This window comes from Sebastes umbrosus, chromosome 14 (genome assembly GCF_015220745.1).
Source record: "Sebastes umbrosus isolate fSebUmb1 chromosome 14, fSebUmb1.pri, whole genome shotgun sequence".
Taxonomy (NCBI): domain Eukaryota; kingdom Metazoa; phylum Chordata; class Actinopteri; order Perciformes; family Sebastidae; genus Sebastes; species Sebastes umbrosus.
Genome location: NC_051282.1, coordinates 12,427,882 through 12,446,232, shown reverse-complemented (window position 1 = coordinate 12,446,232; position 18,351 = coordinate 12,427,882). Strand labels below are relative to the sequence as shown.

The following is an 18,351-nucleotide window of genomic DNA, read 5'->3' as shown; positions in this document are numbered from 1 at the left end:
AAGTCAAACCTCATCAACAACAGACAGGAATTAAACAACATCTGCAGTGGTCCCATACCTGCAAAGGCACTTTGAGGTTAGAATGAGAACAGCCAGACTTCCAATTAATAGTTTTAGTTTAATATATGACAGCAGTCTGTCATGACTTCCTGTTAAATTCAAGTAAAACACCTTCACAAGGGAATGCTGGATGTAAAAAACATGGTTCAGTTTTCTTTCACATCCTTCATCAACAATGATGTGAAGCATCAAACTATTTCATTATGTTATAGCCGAGCTTCTCTTACATACAGTGTTTTGCTACTTAGACAGGGGCGCTTTCTATAACCCATCATCATGTTTGACAATATATATATATATACACATATATATATAACAGCAATATAGTACATAATCTATGTTGCAAAAGTTGTTTTCTGTAACATTATCCTCTCTCTTTCCTTCAACAGCAGGAATATAACCATATAAAATGTGCAAATGTTTGCATTCCACACATGGACAAACCCTACATAACAATGTCAAGTAAAAACCGCCGCCCTTCATCAAATTACATTATTTTTATCAGTTAAAAAACACGTTTGCTCCCCATTAAAGAGCAGTATACACAGCTAGGACGTTGTTCCTCAGATATGGGTTGTAATTCCCACTTCAATTGTGCCATTCAACCGTTCATCTATGAAGATTCTCAGCCGATGGCGCGGGAGCTTCATGAGTATTTGTTAGTCCGGCAGGTTTCAAGTGTATCTTAAGACTCGGAGTGGTTGGTGTCCTGCGAGGAAGCTCTCACCGATGGAAGACGCTCGGCTGCTTTTGCTCTTTCTGCCAAAAACCTGTCAAACTCTGCAGAGGGAGAGAAGAAGGATTAGATCAGATACCACTCGTATCAAAAATACATTCACTGAATGGAATAATGGATTTTATGAAAAGATGCTGGTGTTAACATGAATAAATGACAAAAATACCAGATGACACTTTTGCAACTGCAGAAGTACAAAGTTGGGAATCACTGATTTAGAGTACTTAGCAGTTCTTGTAGTTCTACTTAATACTACTGAAAAACACCATTGCATCAAAATAACCCATAATTGATTGATTACCAAGTTTGCTTCATTTTGTTCTGTTATATAAAACATAAATCACTGAAGCAGTCTTTTTAAAGTAAATGCGTAAACATTGCGAAGCTGTGTAGAGTTTTTGTACTGAATTTTTCTGAGGAGAAGTACTATGTGGCACCACATGCTCGGTTAAGTCTCTGGTGCCACCTACTGGTCAAACGCACAAAGAGCACAAGAGTTTAATATAATCATTAGGGCTGTCAATCGATCAAAATATGTAATTGTAATGAATCGCATGATTGTCCATAGATTATCAGTCAAGTATTTAATACTCTTATCAACATGGGAGTGGGCAAATATGCTGCTTTATGCAAATGTATGTATATATTTATTATTGGAAATCAATTAACACAAAACAATGACACATATTGTCCAGAAACCCTCACAGGTACTGCATTTAGCATTAAAAATATGCTCAAATCATAACATGGTAAACTGCAGCCCAACAGGTAACAACAGCTGTCAGTGTGTCAGTGTGCTGACTTGACTATGACTTGCCCTAAACTGCATGTGATTATCATAAGGTGTCTGTAAAGGGGAGACTCGTGGGTACCCATAAAACCCATTTTCATTCACATATCTTGAGGTCAGAGGTCAAGGGACCCCTTTGAAAATGGTCATGCCAGTTTTTCCTTGCCAAACTTTAGTGTAAGTTTGTAGCGTTATTTAACCTCCTTCTCGACAAGCTAGTTATAGGTAGTTATTATCGCGTTAACTTTGACAGCCCTAGTGAAATTAGAATTTAATATATTTATGTAAAGGAAAAGGTATTGCAAAATGTAATCAAAACCTTGAGTTTAGAGACTGTTAATGTAAAATAACTCCTTAGGTGCTGCAGGTGTACATGGATGCCAAATGAAACAATGGATGATAAAAGTGGTTAACTTTAAAAGGAAGTAAAGATCCTCACCTTCACTTGTCACACCGTCTGAATCTTCAAAGTCGTCATACTGTGTCACAAACAGAAAAGACATATTTTGCTTTACACATATATATACACACATAACTTGTGCAGTTATAGTAAAATATATGGATCCCGTGGAAAGATCAGAACGTATGATGCAGACAGTACAGAGCCATTTAATTCAGATTGTTGGGTTCAACTGTAGAAGTTTGCTTTGGTTTGAGCGTGCGAGTGAAACTCAACTGTGAATAATTGTTCAAATTAACCAGAGGGATCCTTTAGTGAATCAAGGAATGAACAGGTGAAAAAGGGCAGTGAAAGCGAAATAACACAGTTATTATACAGTATGTATCTATTCATTTTGAGTGAATGTAGGAATCCAGCTATCTACCTCATCGTCCAACTCCAGCCATTTCTCAATATCATCCATTGCAGTGTTCTGGTTGATCGGAATCTAAGAAAGAAAGCCGAGTGGAGATGGTGGTCAGAGCAGAAAAATATGAACCGCTGGTTCAATTTTATGAAGATGTTACAAAACTACCAAACCATCAAAAAAACAAAGGAACAATCACATGTTGGGAAGGTATGACAATGATGTAGCATATCAGGACAGTGCAACCCAAACATCGTCATGCTTTTCTGCTTTCTTATTGTCTTCACCACAAAATAAAAACATGCAAACCACACTGTTTTATCTCAAAACCTCCTGATAACCAAAACCAAAAAGTGATTCAAACAAAAGCAATCCAGACCACAGCAAAAAATAAATCGCAACCTCATGACAAAATCAAGAGACGGAAGGGGGGTGGAAAAGGTAAATCAATGTCAAACCAGGACACATTTTGGACCCACCATTCCCCTTTTAATCATCCAATCTAACTTTGGTGAGGAGCTGCGGGTGGAGGCTGGGCTGTCATCCTTCACGCACAGACAGAGAGTTAGTTTAGGAGGAAAGCAGTTACTGAGACAAAGCAACATACACATTTACTCAACCGAGGAGCCTTCTGTACTGTTTCTTGACTGAAACTCACTGACAGCAGTATTTCCCCCCACAAACCAAAGAACATATATCGTTAAGAAGTGAAAGTCAATTGTTCGTTCCATTTCAACATCAGCGCCCAACAGCAGAGCTACGCCGCCGTCATTTTGGACTGAAATTGACTACCGGACGCCAGTGAAATGTTCGCCTACAAAGTGCCGTACAAAAGTAAAACAACATTATTTCTATTCCATTGTCATAATTTGAATGACTCTACCAAACTGGCCTGTGTTGAACAACAAAAAATATCATAAATATGCATACTATTATAACTATTTACTTACTTACTTATTCATTTATTAAACTTTTTTGCCCGGCTGCTTCCTTGAGGAGCATAGAGTGAGCAATAGGCATAAATGGAAGTTAGAAAAATCCAGCTCACAGATTTTGAGAGCAATCTCAAACTATTTCATGTCAAGGACCTCCAGGATGGATGTCCAATAGACCACAGACCATGGATGTATAAGAGGTTGTGTCCTGAGCTTTTGCCCTATGTGTTAGTAAATAGCCTACAACTACATAAAATCCTGTTGATGTCGTGCTACTAGCACTACTAGCTACTGGCCGATAGCTGGTTGCTTGGGATCAGAGAGGTTAACACATCCACCACGGTACAGGCTTACAGCATACAGCCCATGGGTGTGTTATATCCATTATTACAGCCGCATACAGCTAGCAGGAAGCTGGCAGAACTGATTACATCATATGAGCGTGCAGGGCGGTGCAGTCTTGTGATGCACGTTCCTTATGCCGAAGAAAATAACTCTGGATTCAGCTATTAGTGAATGTTAAAACTTTAAGGACATAACGATTTAAATGAGGGCTAATTAAGTGTTCGTACTGGGAAGTTGATTTACCTAAAAAAAAATGATCTTCTGATTTACAGACGTCTCTTTATATATTCATGGCAATGGACTCATTGGCATTTTCAGTCCAAAATGGCACAAGCACTACCGCAGCGCCATCTAGCAGCGATTGTCAAAAAGGTTTCACCTCTTTGCTTCTTTACTCTTTTCTCTACAGCTATACCATTGATAACTATACAGCGAGCTTGTTACTCTGTGGCACATAAATCCTCAGAGTTTGACTTGAGGTCGGTGTCAAATGCAAGAACAGTGTGACACATTTTTACGTTTTCATTGCAAAAGCTAGAAAAGTTTCAGAAGCTGAATAAGCAATTTCCACGCTGAATTTTTCCAGTGGTCCCAGAGGTCACATCGCAGACAAGAAAAATGCAGTCGTGTCAGACGCTAAATCTCGTGACTAAACCGATTACACTGTGTAAAACCTGAATTATATGGCATCTCTGCTCACCGTTACAGCGTTGTGTATTCTGCTGTCCTGAGCCCGAGCCAGGCCGTCCACTGCTACTTCACTCTGCTCACTGAAAAAAACAACATTTGTGCAGGTTAGCTGCCATGGAAGCTAATAATTTCACTTAACACAAAAGGAATTAGAGGGAATGAGTCGGAATTGAGGATTTGCTTGAGAAAGAGCTGCATGACTGCTCTGTAAGAATGTAACCTTATTTGTAACATTGTGATACAACAAATCAGTAGAATTTGCTTTGTTATTCACACAGCCTTCCCTTTAGATTAACCATTTCTATCTGATGTACTGCCACTGATGAACTCATCCTTCATCAAAACCTTGTTCCTTGGTGTTCATGTTATTTAAACCTATCAATCATATAAAAGTGGATATTCGTATAATTGAACTGTCGATGTTTAGTTTGGTTTGGTCAAATTTGCATTCACACGACTAGCATAGCTCAACACCGGGAATGGCAGAAGTTGACTTTTTAACCATTAATCCATTTCCTTTAGCTCACTATTCAAAATGTATTCATTACATTTAGGTAACGATTTCAATTGTGTATTCATAACTATTTCAACTATTTAACCACTACTTTTGGCTAACAATTTCAACTGTTTATCCATTATTTTAGTTAAATATTTCAACTGTTTATCCATTACATTTAGCTAACTATTCCAACTGTTTATCCATTATTTTTAGCTAAATATTTCAACTGTTTATTCATTATTTTTAGTTAAATATTTCAAATGTTTAATCATTATTTTTAGCTAACTATCTCAACTTTTCATAATTTTGAGCTACCTGTTAAAACTTCTCTGTATGCTTGCTAACTACTTTGAATGTACTCTTTTCATGTAACCTACTCTCATTGGGAATCACTGTTGACACACAACTTGTGTTTACTGTGTACGTTTACAAGTTCATAAAAACTATTGCTTATAGTCTTTCTGTACCTTTGTCTTTGTTGATTTGAGACATTTATTTTCTGTGGTAATGTGTCATCTGATTCACTTGTACCTGCAAGAGGAACAACAAGACGTTAACAGTGCATAGAATAAGTAGAGGCATACATACACTGAACATGTGCAGGATGTACTGTAGGTATGCATGAAGACTGGAGCACTTACTAAGTCTTGCCATCTGACCAGACAAACTGTCAGCTTTCGACAGGCTGTGTGAGCTGTCACTGGTGACTGACGCAAGCCCTGATTGGCAGACGGACTCAGGTGTCAAATCGAAATCTGTTAGGTTGACGTATGTGTGACTCTGAGGGACAAAAAGTGAAAGTCCATGATGCAACCACTTCATCGTATTATCAGTGTTGGGCTGTGAAGTAAGAATAAAAACCAATGAAAATAGGACCGCCATGTTCTTTACCTTCTCTGCTGTGTTTTGACCATTTGGTATTCGTCTTTCAAACCTGTAAGCAGAAAATTATGTCATTAAATGGCAAAATAAAACCTGTTGAAATATTACAATCATCTAATTTTCAAAATAAATACGATAGAATAATAATAATAAATATAGTCGACCTCTGGTAGCGAGTAAAGGCGGTGTTCATCTCATCGTTAGCCGCCAGTAACTCTTCGATCAGCTTCTCCTCACTGAGTCTGGGGACCACCTTTACAATCCTCTCTTGCATTTCCTTACAAACTGTGTATAGCTGCTAATGACACAATCAGACAAAGAATGTTCGGGCGGGGGTTTGAGGGGGCAGATGCAACACAAAATATATAAAGTGCAAGATCAGTTAAGGGTAACGCACTGTTACTCAACATGACTGCAAGGGAATGAGTTTATGGCATTATAATTCACATTAATAAAACCTGAGTCATTTTTTTTTACCTCCAGCAGTTCCATGTCTGCTTGTTTTACAGTAACAGGATCCAGCTGACTCATCATGTCTGACATCATAGACAGGTTGCTCCGCACCACTCCCAGCTCTGTCTTCAGCTGCTTTATCTGGGAAATCAATAACATTTCCTGAATAAACACAGCATATACAGTACATCCTTGCAAAGCAAATATTGATTTTTATAACCGTTGATACGAATAGATACGAAGAGGAGTTATGAAACAGCATTTTTAGCTAAACCAGTGATTTATGGGAAACACTTTAAATACTAAAATATCTGTCTCTAGTGCAGCAAGGCCATCACCTGGCTGGGAGTGAAGGTATTGTTTCCCTCTAGGGCCAGCTTTAACCCAGAAGTCTGGGGTGGGATGAGCGGAGGTTTGGAAGAGAGGAGCACAGCAGGCAGAGTGGTGACAGCAGGCCCGTTCCCAGGCAAAGTCTGGTAAGCAAATGCACAGAAATGACCCCAAAGAAAAATGACCAAAGATGATAGGTAAGCAGCGAGTGCACCAGCCATGCTTGTTGTACCTTTTTGGGGGCTTGGACGGGCGAGTAACCGTCCAGCTCTGTCATGGGGAACTCAACTCCCTTCCTTCTCAGGTCTTCGTACACGGACACCACACCCGTCAGGTCAGGTGAGCTGCGGAATGCATCAGCCCACGCCTTGACGAGAAGAAACCACAAACTACTATCAGGCAGTAGAGCAACATGACCTCGCCAAGACTGATTATAACACAACTTGATTTTTCTCTCCCATGCTGTGTTGCCAAGCATGTAATGTGACATTTTTTTTTTTTTACCTGTACAATGGTGAGCACTCTGTCATGCAGGACTAATGGAGGGTTGTTTCTCGGGATGATCGTCCGGACCAGAACCCCCTCTACGAAATCCCGCGTCGTCACCAGGATGTGAAACTTGTAGCCGCAGTTCTTCACACACGTCTCCAGGACCTAACACAAGAGGGAAATTCAGCAAAAAGTAGGGCTGTCGCGAATACCACTGTTTAGGCTTCGAAGCTTCGGTGAGAAATATTTGAAGGTTTTCGAGGATGACATGTTCTTCTGTCTGTCTGTCACCTCTACACACAACAAACAGCGATATCTGTCTGAGAATAACTAATATTATTACACGGCTTATTTGAATACTCAATTCTGATTAGTCAATCACAGTGGTCTACGGTGTGTTATTTCTTTATAACAGACCGTTTCTATGTATAACAGACCGTTGCTATGTATAGCAGACCGTTGCTATGTATAACAGACCGTTGCTATGGGCGCAGTTCTGATGTCAGACTCTGGTGGACCATTTTTGTGTCAAATTATTGATTTCTTCTGTGAGTAGCCGTGTAATAAACGGGATAATGTACAGCTAGCGGGTCATTGTTGTGTCATCGCCCTGTCGGGGTTTATTTCAAACAACGACCGGCTCGCTGTACATTATCCCTTACATAATTAATGTTGAATATGGATAATGAATAATGCTGTGGGATTATTCCTTATTTCATGGGATATTTTTGGATTTATACTTATTATTACACAGCTTCGTCGAATACTCGATTCTAATTGGTCAATTACCTTGTTTCTTCATTCTATTATTTCTTTATAGCCAACCGTTGCTATTTATAACAGACCGTTGCTATGGGCGCAGTTCTGATGTCGGACTCTGGCGGACCGTTTTTGTGTCAAATTATTATTATCCGCTTTGTCTCAGGGTGCCACATCACCCTGCCGGCGTTTATTTCACAACAATGACCGGCTCACTGTACATTATCCCTTACTTATTACATATTTATATATAAAAAATAAAACGAAGCATTTGAATACTGATTTGAAGGTCGATTAAAATGTCAATGGTCTAAGCTTCGAAGCATTCGGGTCAACCCTAATAAAAAGCTATATTTCCCAACTCAATCCAAGTGTTGAGAACAAATACTGAGTCAACAGGGTGGCGGCGGAGCATGAGGGTGATGAGGGAACAACACTCACAGTGAGCGCCTGCATAACCTCCTTGAAGTTCTTGTTCCCCACAATCCTTTTCTTTAAGGCTCTGACTGCGTCTTTGGGTCTGTAATCAGAGAATTTTCAACAGTCAGTGAGGCATGTAACCTCCAGAGGACTTGTTTGTTGTTGATGCTGACAGATAACACACACACACCCTTCCTCTGAGCTGTTGATCAGGTCGCAGATCTCCATGTTGAGGGCCCAGTCTTCTGATGGCAGGCTGGAGCCAGTCGCACTCTCTGAGAAAAAATAGGTGAATAAACAATGTTCAATAATATAAAACTGTGGACTAAAAAAAATGTGTAGTAATTACAGTTTACTCAGGAATATATCATATAGCTTGCCCTTATTATTATTAATAAGATTATTTTATTAATGCTTAGTACATTATGTTTCTCACAATATAATATTAATTTCTTCTAAGCATAACAAACACAACACTTTGCAGTTGCTACATTACACCGTGTTTTCTGATCTATATAGATATGGAATAAGGACAGATATTTTTGTAAACATGTACAGTTTGTATAGCCTAATGAATAATACTGTATCTAGATAGATAGATAGATGTACTTTATTGATTCCAAATTGGGAAATGATTGTGTTACAGCAGCAGGTTATCAAGGAAATGCACTGAAACAGTAAACAAATTGTACATATCAACACCAGAGAAATATACTTATAGACTACACAATATAAAGAATATTAGAATACACTATAAATATACCCGACTACTTCAACTAACATAAAAATTATGTTATAAAATATGAATATAGAATAACATACTATATACATAAGCAAAGTGTGCAAGTTACTATTTTTGTTTTTAAATAAAAAAATAAATGAAGTAGAACTACTATAATTATTAATTATAATTAATTATGACTACTATAATTAAATCTGCTTATTTATTTATTTATTTTAATGCCTAGTCATAGAATAACATACTATTTACATTAGCAAAGTGTGAAAGTTAAATTTTAGTTTTTTTAAATAAAAATAAATGAAGTAGTACTAATATATGTATTAATTATAAGGAATTATTACTACTATAATTATATCTGCTTATCTATTTATTTTAATGTCTAACCATAGAGTAACATACTATATATATATGTATATATATATATATATATATACATATATATTAGCAAAGTGTGCAAGTTACAATTTTTATTTTTAAATAGAAAAATAAATGAAGTAGTACTACTATAATTATTAATTATAATTACTATAATTAAAACTGCTTATCTATTTATTTTAATGCCAAACCATAAAATAACATACTATTTACATTAGCAAAATGTGCAAGTTAAATTTTACTTTTCAAATAAAAATAAATGAAATAGTACTAATATATTTATTAATTATTATTAATTATTATTACTATAATTAAATCTACTTATTTGTTTTAATGCCTAACTCTTAATTTCCATCAGTCAGTGCAGACACATGTGCAGTCATTATGCTACAGTTGAACGTGCATTTATATCTATCTATATAATTTGGGTCAAGAGGATGTGGCCCACTTTCCGTCCCGCCCTGCTATTGGCTGGTTAAACACAGACACAATAACAACCAATCACATTCGAGCTTCACAGCATGTAAGTCCCGCCTCTGCCAGATCATTGGTTAAGCGGACGCGTCAATCACTCTGTAACCCGTTGCTCCTCTTTAAGTCTTTAATAAACGCACCTTTAGCTTCGTTATTTTAATGTATTGACATTATCTATGTATTAGCTGCTGCATTAAAACCATTTATAATGAAAAATAGGAGAAGCAGCTCGACAAAAAAAAATGCGAGTGTAAGCTGCACCTGTAATGTGACTGAGGTGACTGGAGCATTTTGGTTTACGACAATGTAAAGGTTATAAAACAGCTCACCGATGCGCTGTCCCACCGGCGTGCTGAACGGATTCCCCAGTAGAAACTCCATGATGATGAGGGTGAAAAGGCCCAGAGAAAGCACCGACGTCCCCGGGCCGAGCCAGCCGTATGCTGCTGCAGACTGCTCCTGCTGCAGACTGCTGCTGCTGCTGCTGCTCACACAACACAGTGGAGCACTAGTTGAACTGCGTCATGTTTTAAAGTGGCAGCAGCCTACAATCATCAGATGGGCGGTGTAATAATCTTAGTACATTATAAAAGGGCTGTCAATCAATAAAAAAATTAAATCACAATTAATCGCTTAATTGTCCATAGCTAATCGCGATTAATCACACTTTAAAAAAAAAAATGTGTTCAAAATGTACCTTAAAGGTAGATTTGTCAATATTTAAAGGGACTGTTTGTAACTTCTTACACGTATAAATCACGCGGGTCGGTGTCCCATGCGCGCTCACATAATGCACGCTCGCATAAGCGCGCTCGCATAATGCACGCTCGCATAAGCGCGCTCGCATAATGCATGCTCGCATAAGCGCGCTCGCATATTATGCGTGCTCGCATGCTCGCATATGCTCACGTGTGGCTACGCTGTTCAGAAAAGACTCCAACACAAACTACACGGAAGCACCGAAACCTCTTGGTTATATCTAGTGAAGCCTGTCTTGCAAAACAGTGTTGGCCGCGGTCGGAGTACGCGGGGGAGACCGTAGCTTTGGTCTCCAGGACCGGAGTCTCTGCTGTACCCTGCTCCTCTGCTCCTCTGCCTGCCTGCCTGCCTGCCTTAACTCAGCTCGCTCCACCTCACGTGCATGCGTGCTCACTTCACACTGCAGAAGACTTCGTAGCTCTGAGAATATCTAGTGAATGTACAGTGGACGTTTGTAAACAGTCCCTTTAACAGTCCTCAGTCTCCTGTTAGCTTTGCTTCAGTCTGGCTTTAAACCACGGCATAGCACCCAAACAGCTCTTTTAAAGGGACTAATTGTAACTTTCAGAAATGCTTGTTAACAGCGACACCTGTGGCCGTTAAGTCAACGAAAGTCAGCGTCGGGCTCGCGCCTGTGCTCGCTCTACATAGACATGAACGACCATCGCTCAAAACAGTGAGGCGACACACGTCAGCTAAAACCACAATATCACTCTATATTACACCTGCTTGGCAGTAATGTAAGCTGACCAGACAAAGATCTCTCCATGAATCAATGCTGATCCTAGTGTTGGCTTTTCCTGCTTCAGCCTCCTGACTGCGGCCGGAGGGAGACACTGGCACCCGGTCGGAGACGATAACGTTTCTCGTTGCGGAGCCCCGTCACTTCACAAGACAAGGGCAACCTCTGTTGGTCTGGAGGAGCTGCAGCAGTTATTTCTGCACAAACGTCCACTGTACATTTACTAGATATTCTCAGAGCTACGAAGTCTTCTGCAGTGTGAAGTGTGCATGCATCCACATGAGGTGGAGCGAGCTGAGTGAAGGTAAGCAGGCAGAGGAGCAGAGGAGCAGAGTACAGCAGAGACTCCGGCCCTGGAGACCAAAGCTGTTATCATACATAGTGATGTTACTTATGTTTGGGGGTCAGAGGTCTAACTCCCTGTTAGACCTCTTATGAACAAACTGTTATAAAACTCCAATAACTTTAATCAAAATAGTCTTATTTGGGAGGGGTAGTGCTGTGTAAAAAGTCATGTCATGATCTATCATGGATATAAAATATATGAAAAAAAACATTGTATTTAATATTTTACATCTCTGAGACCGCAAACAGAAATATAATTTTCTGTAGTGAGCTTCTGACACATGTCATCACTTCAAATGATGTTTATAAGTAATTCTCCTAAAATCAGTAAAGGTCATGTTGGTCACAAAATAATGTTGAGTATGTTTTTAAGCTGTTCAGGCTCTAAGACCACAAACACAGCATTAGGGTTAAAGGTGATTTACTATTGCACTTCCACAAGAGACTGATTAAAAAAAGATTAGTCAAAACTGAAGCAGCAGAGGCGTATCACTGGATCCTACATTTCCCATAATGCAACTAAATTGGGTCTTTCACATAGAAATAGAATAGGAGTAGATGAAAATGAGTCGAACAGTGGGCTGGTGGCCAGCGGCAGTGCTGGGTCTCACGGTCCCTTCGCCTCACTCCCCACCGCTCTGGAGAAGGACATTAAGGATAAGTTACGAGCTGCGACCACACTTCATGGCCCCACTGATGTGTTTTGTCAACAACTAACAACTATTGCCATTTTCTTTTAAATGACCACAGAAAACAGTTCAATGTCCGTTCTACTCCTATTCTATTTCTATGGTCTTTCATTATGATGGCATAATCAGTACTATTGTACTCCTCGGGACGAGTAAACTGAACTTCATGTCTAAAATTGGTGGAGTGCCCCTTTTGCACTAGAAGTATATTTACACATTGTATGTTGTTGAAAAATAAAAAAAAGTCCAACAAAAACGGTCCACTTAATAACTTCCTGTTTTGGAGCTCTCAACCATATGACATGGTCTTCATTAAACATTCCATTCTCATCCATGTTGGCTTAAAAGTTGAGCTTGACGGCTCATTCTTGACATTGCTGTTTACAAAAGCTCAACTTTTTTCGAACACCTTTTTAAAAAAAAAAAATCCTAAAAGTGCTTAAAACATCTAGAGTTGCAAGAAAAAGTTAATTTCTGGTAAATGGTCATTGCCTTCATCATGCGTCACTAGACCTTCAAATCTCCGTGCTTGTGTTGTGTGGTTCTCCGCCACATGGGTGTGCTGTTTGATTTCACATTTCACAATGTCAGGTAATACTACCTGATGCTTTCTGTTAACCTCCCATCAAGGCTCGATTATCAAGCAGGCAACGGCTGTCCTGGGTCCTCAGGACTCCAAGTCCCTGACAGCTTCCAGCTTACTTTGTGTCAACTGGTTTGTGGTTATTTAATTGGAAGTTTGATTGGGAATATGCAACATTAAGGCACAATACAAACTGACACGATAAGGACCTTATGGTGGGTTTCTGTGTGTCATAATCTAGTTTTAAAACCTTCATTATTTCAGTATTGTGCATTTATTTTGCATATTCCTAAATTAACTGGTGTTTAATCCAATCACCACATTGCATCCCAACAGACAATCTGCGTATTGATGTCCATGTCTCACATTAATTGTGACCTTCCAGAGCAATTATAACAAAATATTTATAACAAAGATTAGTTTGCTGATTTCCAAGAAATTGCCCTTCAGAGACACTGGGGAGACACATTTGTTGCATTTGATCATGGCCGCGATGTGAATGTGTGACTCAGACACAGTGACTCACAGCCCAGAAAGCAACAGAGACTAACGTTTTTTACTCTCACTGCTGTGCTGATGCACAACCCACTCCTCTGTTTACGCCAGCAGATCTGCCCATTAAAAAAAGAACCATATGGGGCTTATGTGGGCGTTCACAGGGCAGATAAAAGTTCTATATCACAGATTGCATCCTTTCCTTCAAGAAAAGTTTGAGGTTTTCCTCAAGGCCTCTAACATCTGATAGAGTTGTTTGATGTTCTTGCAGAAACAGGGGTGAGCCCGTGGTCATTGCGCTGCATGACCACGCTGCTGTGGTAACTGCAATTAAATGTCTTTCATGATCTTCTAAGTGATGGTTTGTGTGCATGGTGCCTCAGCAGTTGCTATGCTACTGTATGAAGACAAATGCATGTAATGACCTATCACGGAAATTTTAGTATGATGTTTATCATTATAATTATCATTATTGTAGGCTATTTTGTTGAGTTAATGCCTCTTAGTGAGGGCTCCAAATGCACTTTAAATACCCTTTAAAGCTTCAGTAGGCAGAATGTTTTTGGCATCATTGGGTAAAAAATCCATAATAACCTTTCAGCATATTGTAATTCAAGTGTTCTGAGAAAAAAGTAGACTTCTGCACCTGCTCATGGCTCAGTTTTCAGACTTTAAAAAATCTAGCCGTGACAGGAGACTTTGGCCAATCACAGGTCATTTTAGAGAGAGAGAGAGAGCGTTCCTATTGGCTGTTCATTCAACGGAAGCAGCTGTCAATCACTCGCAAACTCATTTTCTCATTTTACAGCTGAACAGTACACTACAAGTTGTTTCTGAACACATTTGAGGTGAGAAATAGGCATTACAGTAACAGAACATTGATTCATATTTGATCAGCGCTGCCTAGTTTGATCGTTTGATTGGAGTCTGCGAGTGATTGACAGCTGCTCAGAGACAGCAAGGCTCCAGCTCGGCTCTGATTGGTTGTTTTCCTCCGGTCTGTGAAATCTTACAGATACCATTAGGAGCACCGGAGGACACCGAGGCACATGATTGTTTTTCAGATTACATGTCCCATGCACTACTGTCAGAATATAGTCACAGTTTTAAAATAATAACTTTAATAACTTACTAACTTTAATAAAAAATAACTTTTTTAAAACATATTTGAAACATATCACAGAGTTAATACTATCAGTAAAAATCTGTATTAATATTGATATGTAAGTCATTATTAGAGTGATTAATACAAATAAAAAACAGCAACACCATTATTGGTAATAGCTGTATTAACAAAAGAGCTGCTTTAGTAATAGCTTTCTAATGTGGAGGCCAGCATGTGGACACTTCCAGTGAATACTTCCAAAATAAAGTGACCAAACTGACGCAATCACAAATGAACTAACAGAAATAATCATATTTATTGTTCTGTAGGGGGACACACTGGTAACTCCACATTCTCAGTGGGAATAATACAGATGTTTATATTGATTATAATTATTTAGAGATATAATAAGATAATTCATAACCATGTTATTGCAAACGTCAATACTAGGCCTACCTGACATGCCACACTGGAAATGTCTGTGTCGTTTTCATCCAATAGGTTTAAATGTCACAGACATGGCATCATCGCTGTCAATTTGATAAATATCAACTGGAAACATAAACTGATTCTGTGTAATTCAGAAGCTGGTCTGTCAAGACCTATTTCTTCTGCAGAAATTGAACCAATTGAACCACAGTCCTTTGCTGTGAGACACATGCTGGATATCTAACTGAAATAGCCTACCACTCATATACAGTATTTTTTTATTATTTCAAATAAAAGCCTCTATGTTCAATCCTTTAAAGCTAGGGTTGGTAATCTTAAGAAACTAGCAAGAGTATGCTACATGTTCAAGAGTAGGCTAGCTGATTGAAAAACCCAGCCCAGTGTTGCCAACTCTTTTCCAATGAAAGTAGCTCGTAGCACCAGCTCCAAAAGTCTCTAAATCAAGTGAGACAGTCGCCAAGTTGGCAACACTGACAGTCCGTCACTCAAGGTCTCCCTACAAAACCACTCCCCTAAAATTGTCCTTATGAACGTAAACAACAAATATGGCTATTGTTAGCACTCACATCTGTCAAGCTAGCAGCTTGTGGAAGACTCTGATGACGAGCAATGAGTGCACAGGCAGTGTGCAGGCAGGCATTCAAATGAAATGATTGGACGGATAATTACAGTCCTGTGACAGCCAAAGATACCAGATTATTGGCTGGACCGCAGAGGGCCAGCCTTACAAATGCAAAAGTCTATCACTGAGTGAAGAAATTCCACGATTGGTTGGCCGAGTGTTGGAGTTCCTCATTGGCTGTTGCTCTTTCAAAATGAAAAGGTGGGAACAGTCCTTTGTTTACGTTTTTTGAGGGGGCGTGTCATCGGTTCCACTCACCTGCATGAGTGATCGCCTTGCTTCCCAGCATTGGAAGCTTCCTCTGCCACTAGATACTAGGCCCTAGGCATCTGATTGGATGAATGCAAAGAACATCAAAATACATTCTTTTCTCATGGGCTGCAGCTCCCAGCTCTCAAACCGGAACCAACATGGCGGCTTTGGAAACTTTCTTCTCTTATATCATGAAAATAGAAAATAGTTCTCGGGAGTTTTCCAGAGGAGGCAAGTTGCGCCGGATGCCCCTGATTTGCATAAAGTAGACCTCAACTTTATGCAAATGAGGAGTGGCCCCGTCTCTCGAATCACGCCGCCATGCTACATTGCACGGCTGTTTACATAGACAATGAATTGGAAACGTGGAAAGCCATGGTGGATTTGACATTATAGATATGACTAGTGACTATTTGTGTAACAATTTAGCCACAAATTCACAGACTGACCATACACAGTCCAGCCATATACTCGGTTTTGACCGTGTCTTGTCCTTTTTTTGTCAGAGCATTTTATTTATAGATTGCTGTCGGGATGTAATGACATTTTCAACAAATATAACAAAAAGAAAATTACCAACCCTAGCTTTAATTTCTCACTGTTACACCCCAGCGAAGTTCTAATTCTCCAGAATATCCAGGTAATATTCCAGGATGGTCATGTGACGGACAGTTGTATAAGAAATTTGGATTTCAAATGACTTGAATTCAACCATGCAGCCATGATAAGACATTAGCATATTTTACACTGCTGGCAGAAAAGTAATATGTTAGACATCACAACTCCTCAGTGTGAAACGTATCAGATGTGTGAAAAAAGTCTGATGTCTGTCTGTGCATTCGTTCCCATCACCTTTCACCGTCTTTGCCATTTCTATCTTCTTTCCCCTCCATTTCAACCTTTTATCACTCTGTTTTTGTTCCCTCTCGTAGCTCTCAGTGCTGATATGCTGACATGTACTCACACAAAGATCTCTCAATTTCTTTCCCTGGAGACAACTGCCAGGAGGACACAATATAAACTGCTGGAGGGCTAACATACAGCTCCTAACAAATGCTACATTACATGTAGTATCATAAAGTGTATGCTCCAAGACTGAGCCTGGGATAATTAAAAGCTTTCACAAGAAGTTAGAGTCAAAGCTGAAAAATGAAAGCACAAAGTCTTTAATTGGCAGAGCATGCTATCACCTTTCCAGGGACCGTTAAATGTCTCAGCCAACGCTTCAGCCAAGAACAAGCAGCTTTTTTCCTCAAGCATCCAATTAGAGCCGGTTGGCAGTAACTTGTCTATATTCACAGTGTGTAGCCCCCTGATCAGTCTTCTCAGCCTGCAAATTAAATACAGTGGAGAGCGGTGCAGGTCTGTTAATCTGCAGCCAGCTGTGACGGGCCTTTATCAGCTGGACACAAAGGACCGAGCTTTCACCCAGAAGACTGGAGTTTGCATCCTGTGTGAAACTAACAATGTGTAGTTGTCTTTGTGTTCGCAGTTATTTTAACCCAAAACACAATGTTTTTCCCTAAACTTAACTGTTTTTTTGCCTGAATCTAAAGAAGTCGTAGTTTTGCTGCCTAAACCTAGAGAAGTTGTAGTTTTGTTGCCTAAACCTAAAGAAGCCTTTTTGTTTGTGTTCAAAACGTGACGTTTCATTTCATTTCATGTTAGAACGTGTTGCTTTTACGTTTCACTTTCACTTTCACAATGTAATAGGCCCCTAACGCCTATTTTATGGCCTGATAACAGTCAAATCTGGTGCAGCAAGTGAATATTGAAGAAAGGGAAAAACATTTCAATCAGGTCCATGATTTCTAATAAAACTTTGTATTCTTCATACAAAATGCTCCATCAGACAATTAAAGATGATCTTGCTATTGGGGGTGCTTCACCTCTAAGTCTGCTGTATGACTCATCTATGGCTGCAGTGTGTGTGTGTGTGTGTGTGTGTGAATGAGAGGTGAAGGCAGCTGAGGTAAGTTATGTGGAACTGAAACCATCTGGTTTTCTCCTCACCACATTGAACAATAATAACCCCCGACCACCACCACCACCACACACACATACCACCATTTCATCCCGTTGTCATGGCAGTAACACACAGGATGGCGGCAGGATGCTCTTTGGAGTAGGAAGTCCCGGCTTCCACTTGTCCCTGGTGACAAGTTGAGATATTGTCGAACATTAAATCAGAAGTCAAACACCACCTGAGATCTTGAGCAGAATTAAGGAGATCAGTCGATGGCAAATAAATTATATGGCCAAATACATGTTACAAGAATCTTCAATCATTCTTGTGTAAAATTCAAATAACTGCAATATTATGAATATAGCATATATTCATTAAATAAACAATGGATTGTATGGACTCTAATGTAGCCCACTTAAGAAGGTATAGGTTCCAATGACCTACTAATGGTTAAGACAAAAGTGCTGAGCACCCTGAAAAAGTAGGAGCGATAGAACTGTTTGTTATAACAGCATTGCAAAGATGACATGTCACACAAAATAATTGGTTTAAGTTGTG

At 39.3% G+C, this 18,351-nt stretch overlaps 1 protein-coding gene across 5 annotated transcripts; it reads right to left on the bottom strand.

Annotated features, from left to right (window-relative positions):
* Positions 1 to 98: 98 nt before the first annotated feature.
* Positions 99 to 10,292, bottom strand: tom1 (target of myb1 membrane trafficking protein). 5 transcript variants are annotated; one of them, XM_037793284.1, is made up of 16 exons: positions 10,115 to 10,292; positions 8,385 to 8,469; positions 8,216 to 8,294; positions 7,031 to 7,180; positions 6,759 to 6,893; positions 6,535 to 6,669; positions 6,221 to 6,337; positions 5,908 to 6,041; positions 5,753 to 5,795; positions 5,503 to 5,641; positions 5,329 to 5,392; positions 4,373 to 4,442; positions 2,872 to 2,937; positions 2,411 to 2,473; positions 2,026 to 2,065; positions 99 to 840 (listed from the first exon to the last, which is right to left on the bottom strand). In XM_037793284.1, exons 1-16 carry the CDS (start codon positions 10,164 to 10,166, stop codon positions 746 to 748), a joined length of 1,467 nt encoding a protein of 488 aa, XP_037649212.1. In that variant the 5' UTR covers positions 10,167 to 10,292; the 3' UTR covers positions 99 to 745. The 5 variants fall into 5 exon arrangements, with proteins under 5 accessions (XP_037649212.1, XP_037649213.1, XP_037649216.1 ...); XM_037793285.1 differs by having other exon boundaries at positions 5,908 to 6,038; XM_037793288.1 differs by lacking the exon at positions 6,535 to 6,669.
* Positions 10,293 to 18,351: the final 8,059 nt, after the last annotated feature.

Excerpts from the sequence above, each read along its gene's own strand:
- tom1 (XM_037793284.1), bottom strand. The coding sequence starts at position 10,166 with ATGGAGTTTCTACTGGGGAATCCGTTCAGCACGCCGGTGGGACAGCGC. Across the intron at positions 6,894-7,030 it reads GAGTGCTCACCATTGTACAG|GCGTGGGCTGATGCATTCCG; the intron begins GTAAAAAAAAAA and ends CTTCTCGTCAAG. Across the intron at positions 5,642-5,752 it reads GTCAAAACACAGCAGAGAAG|AGTCACACATACGTCAACCT; the intron begins GTAAAGAACATG and ends TTTGTCCCTCAG.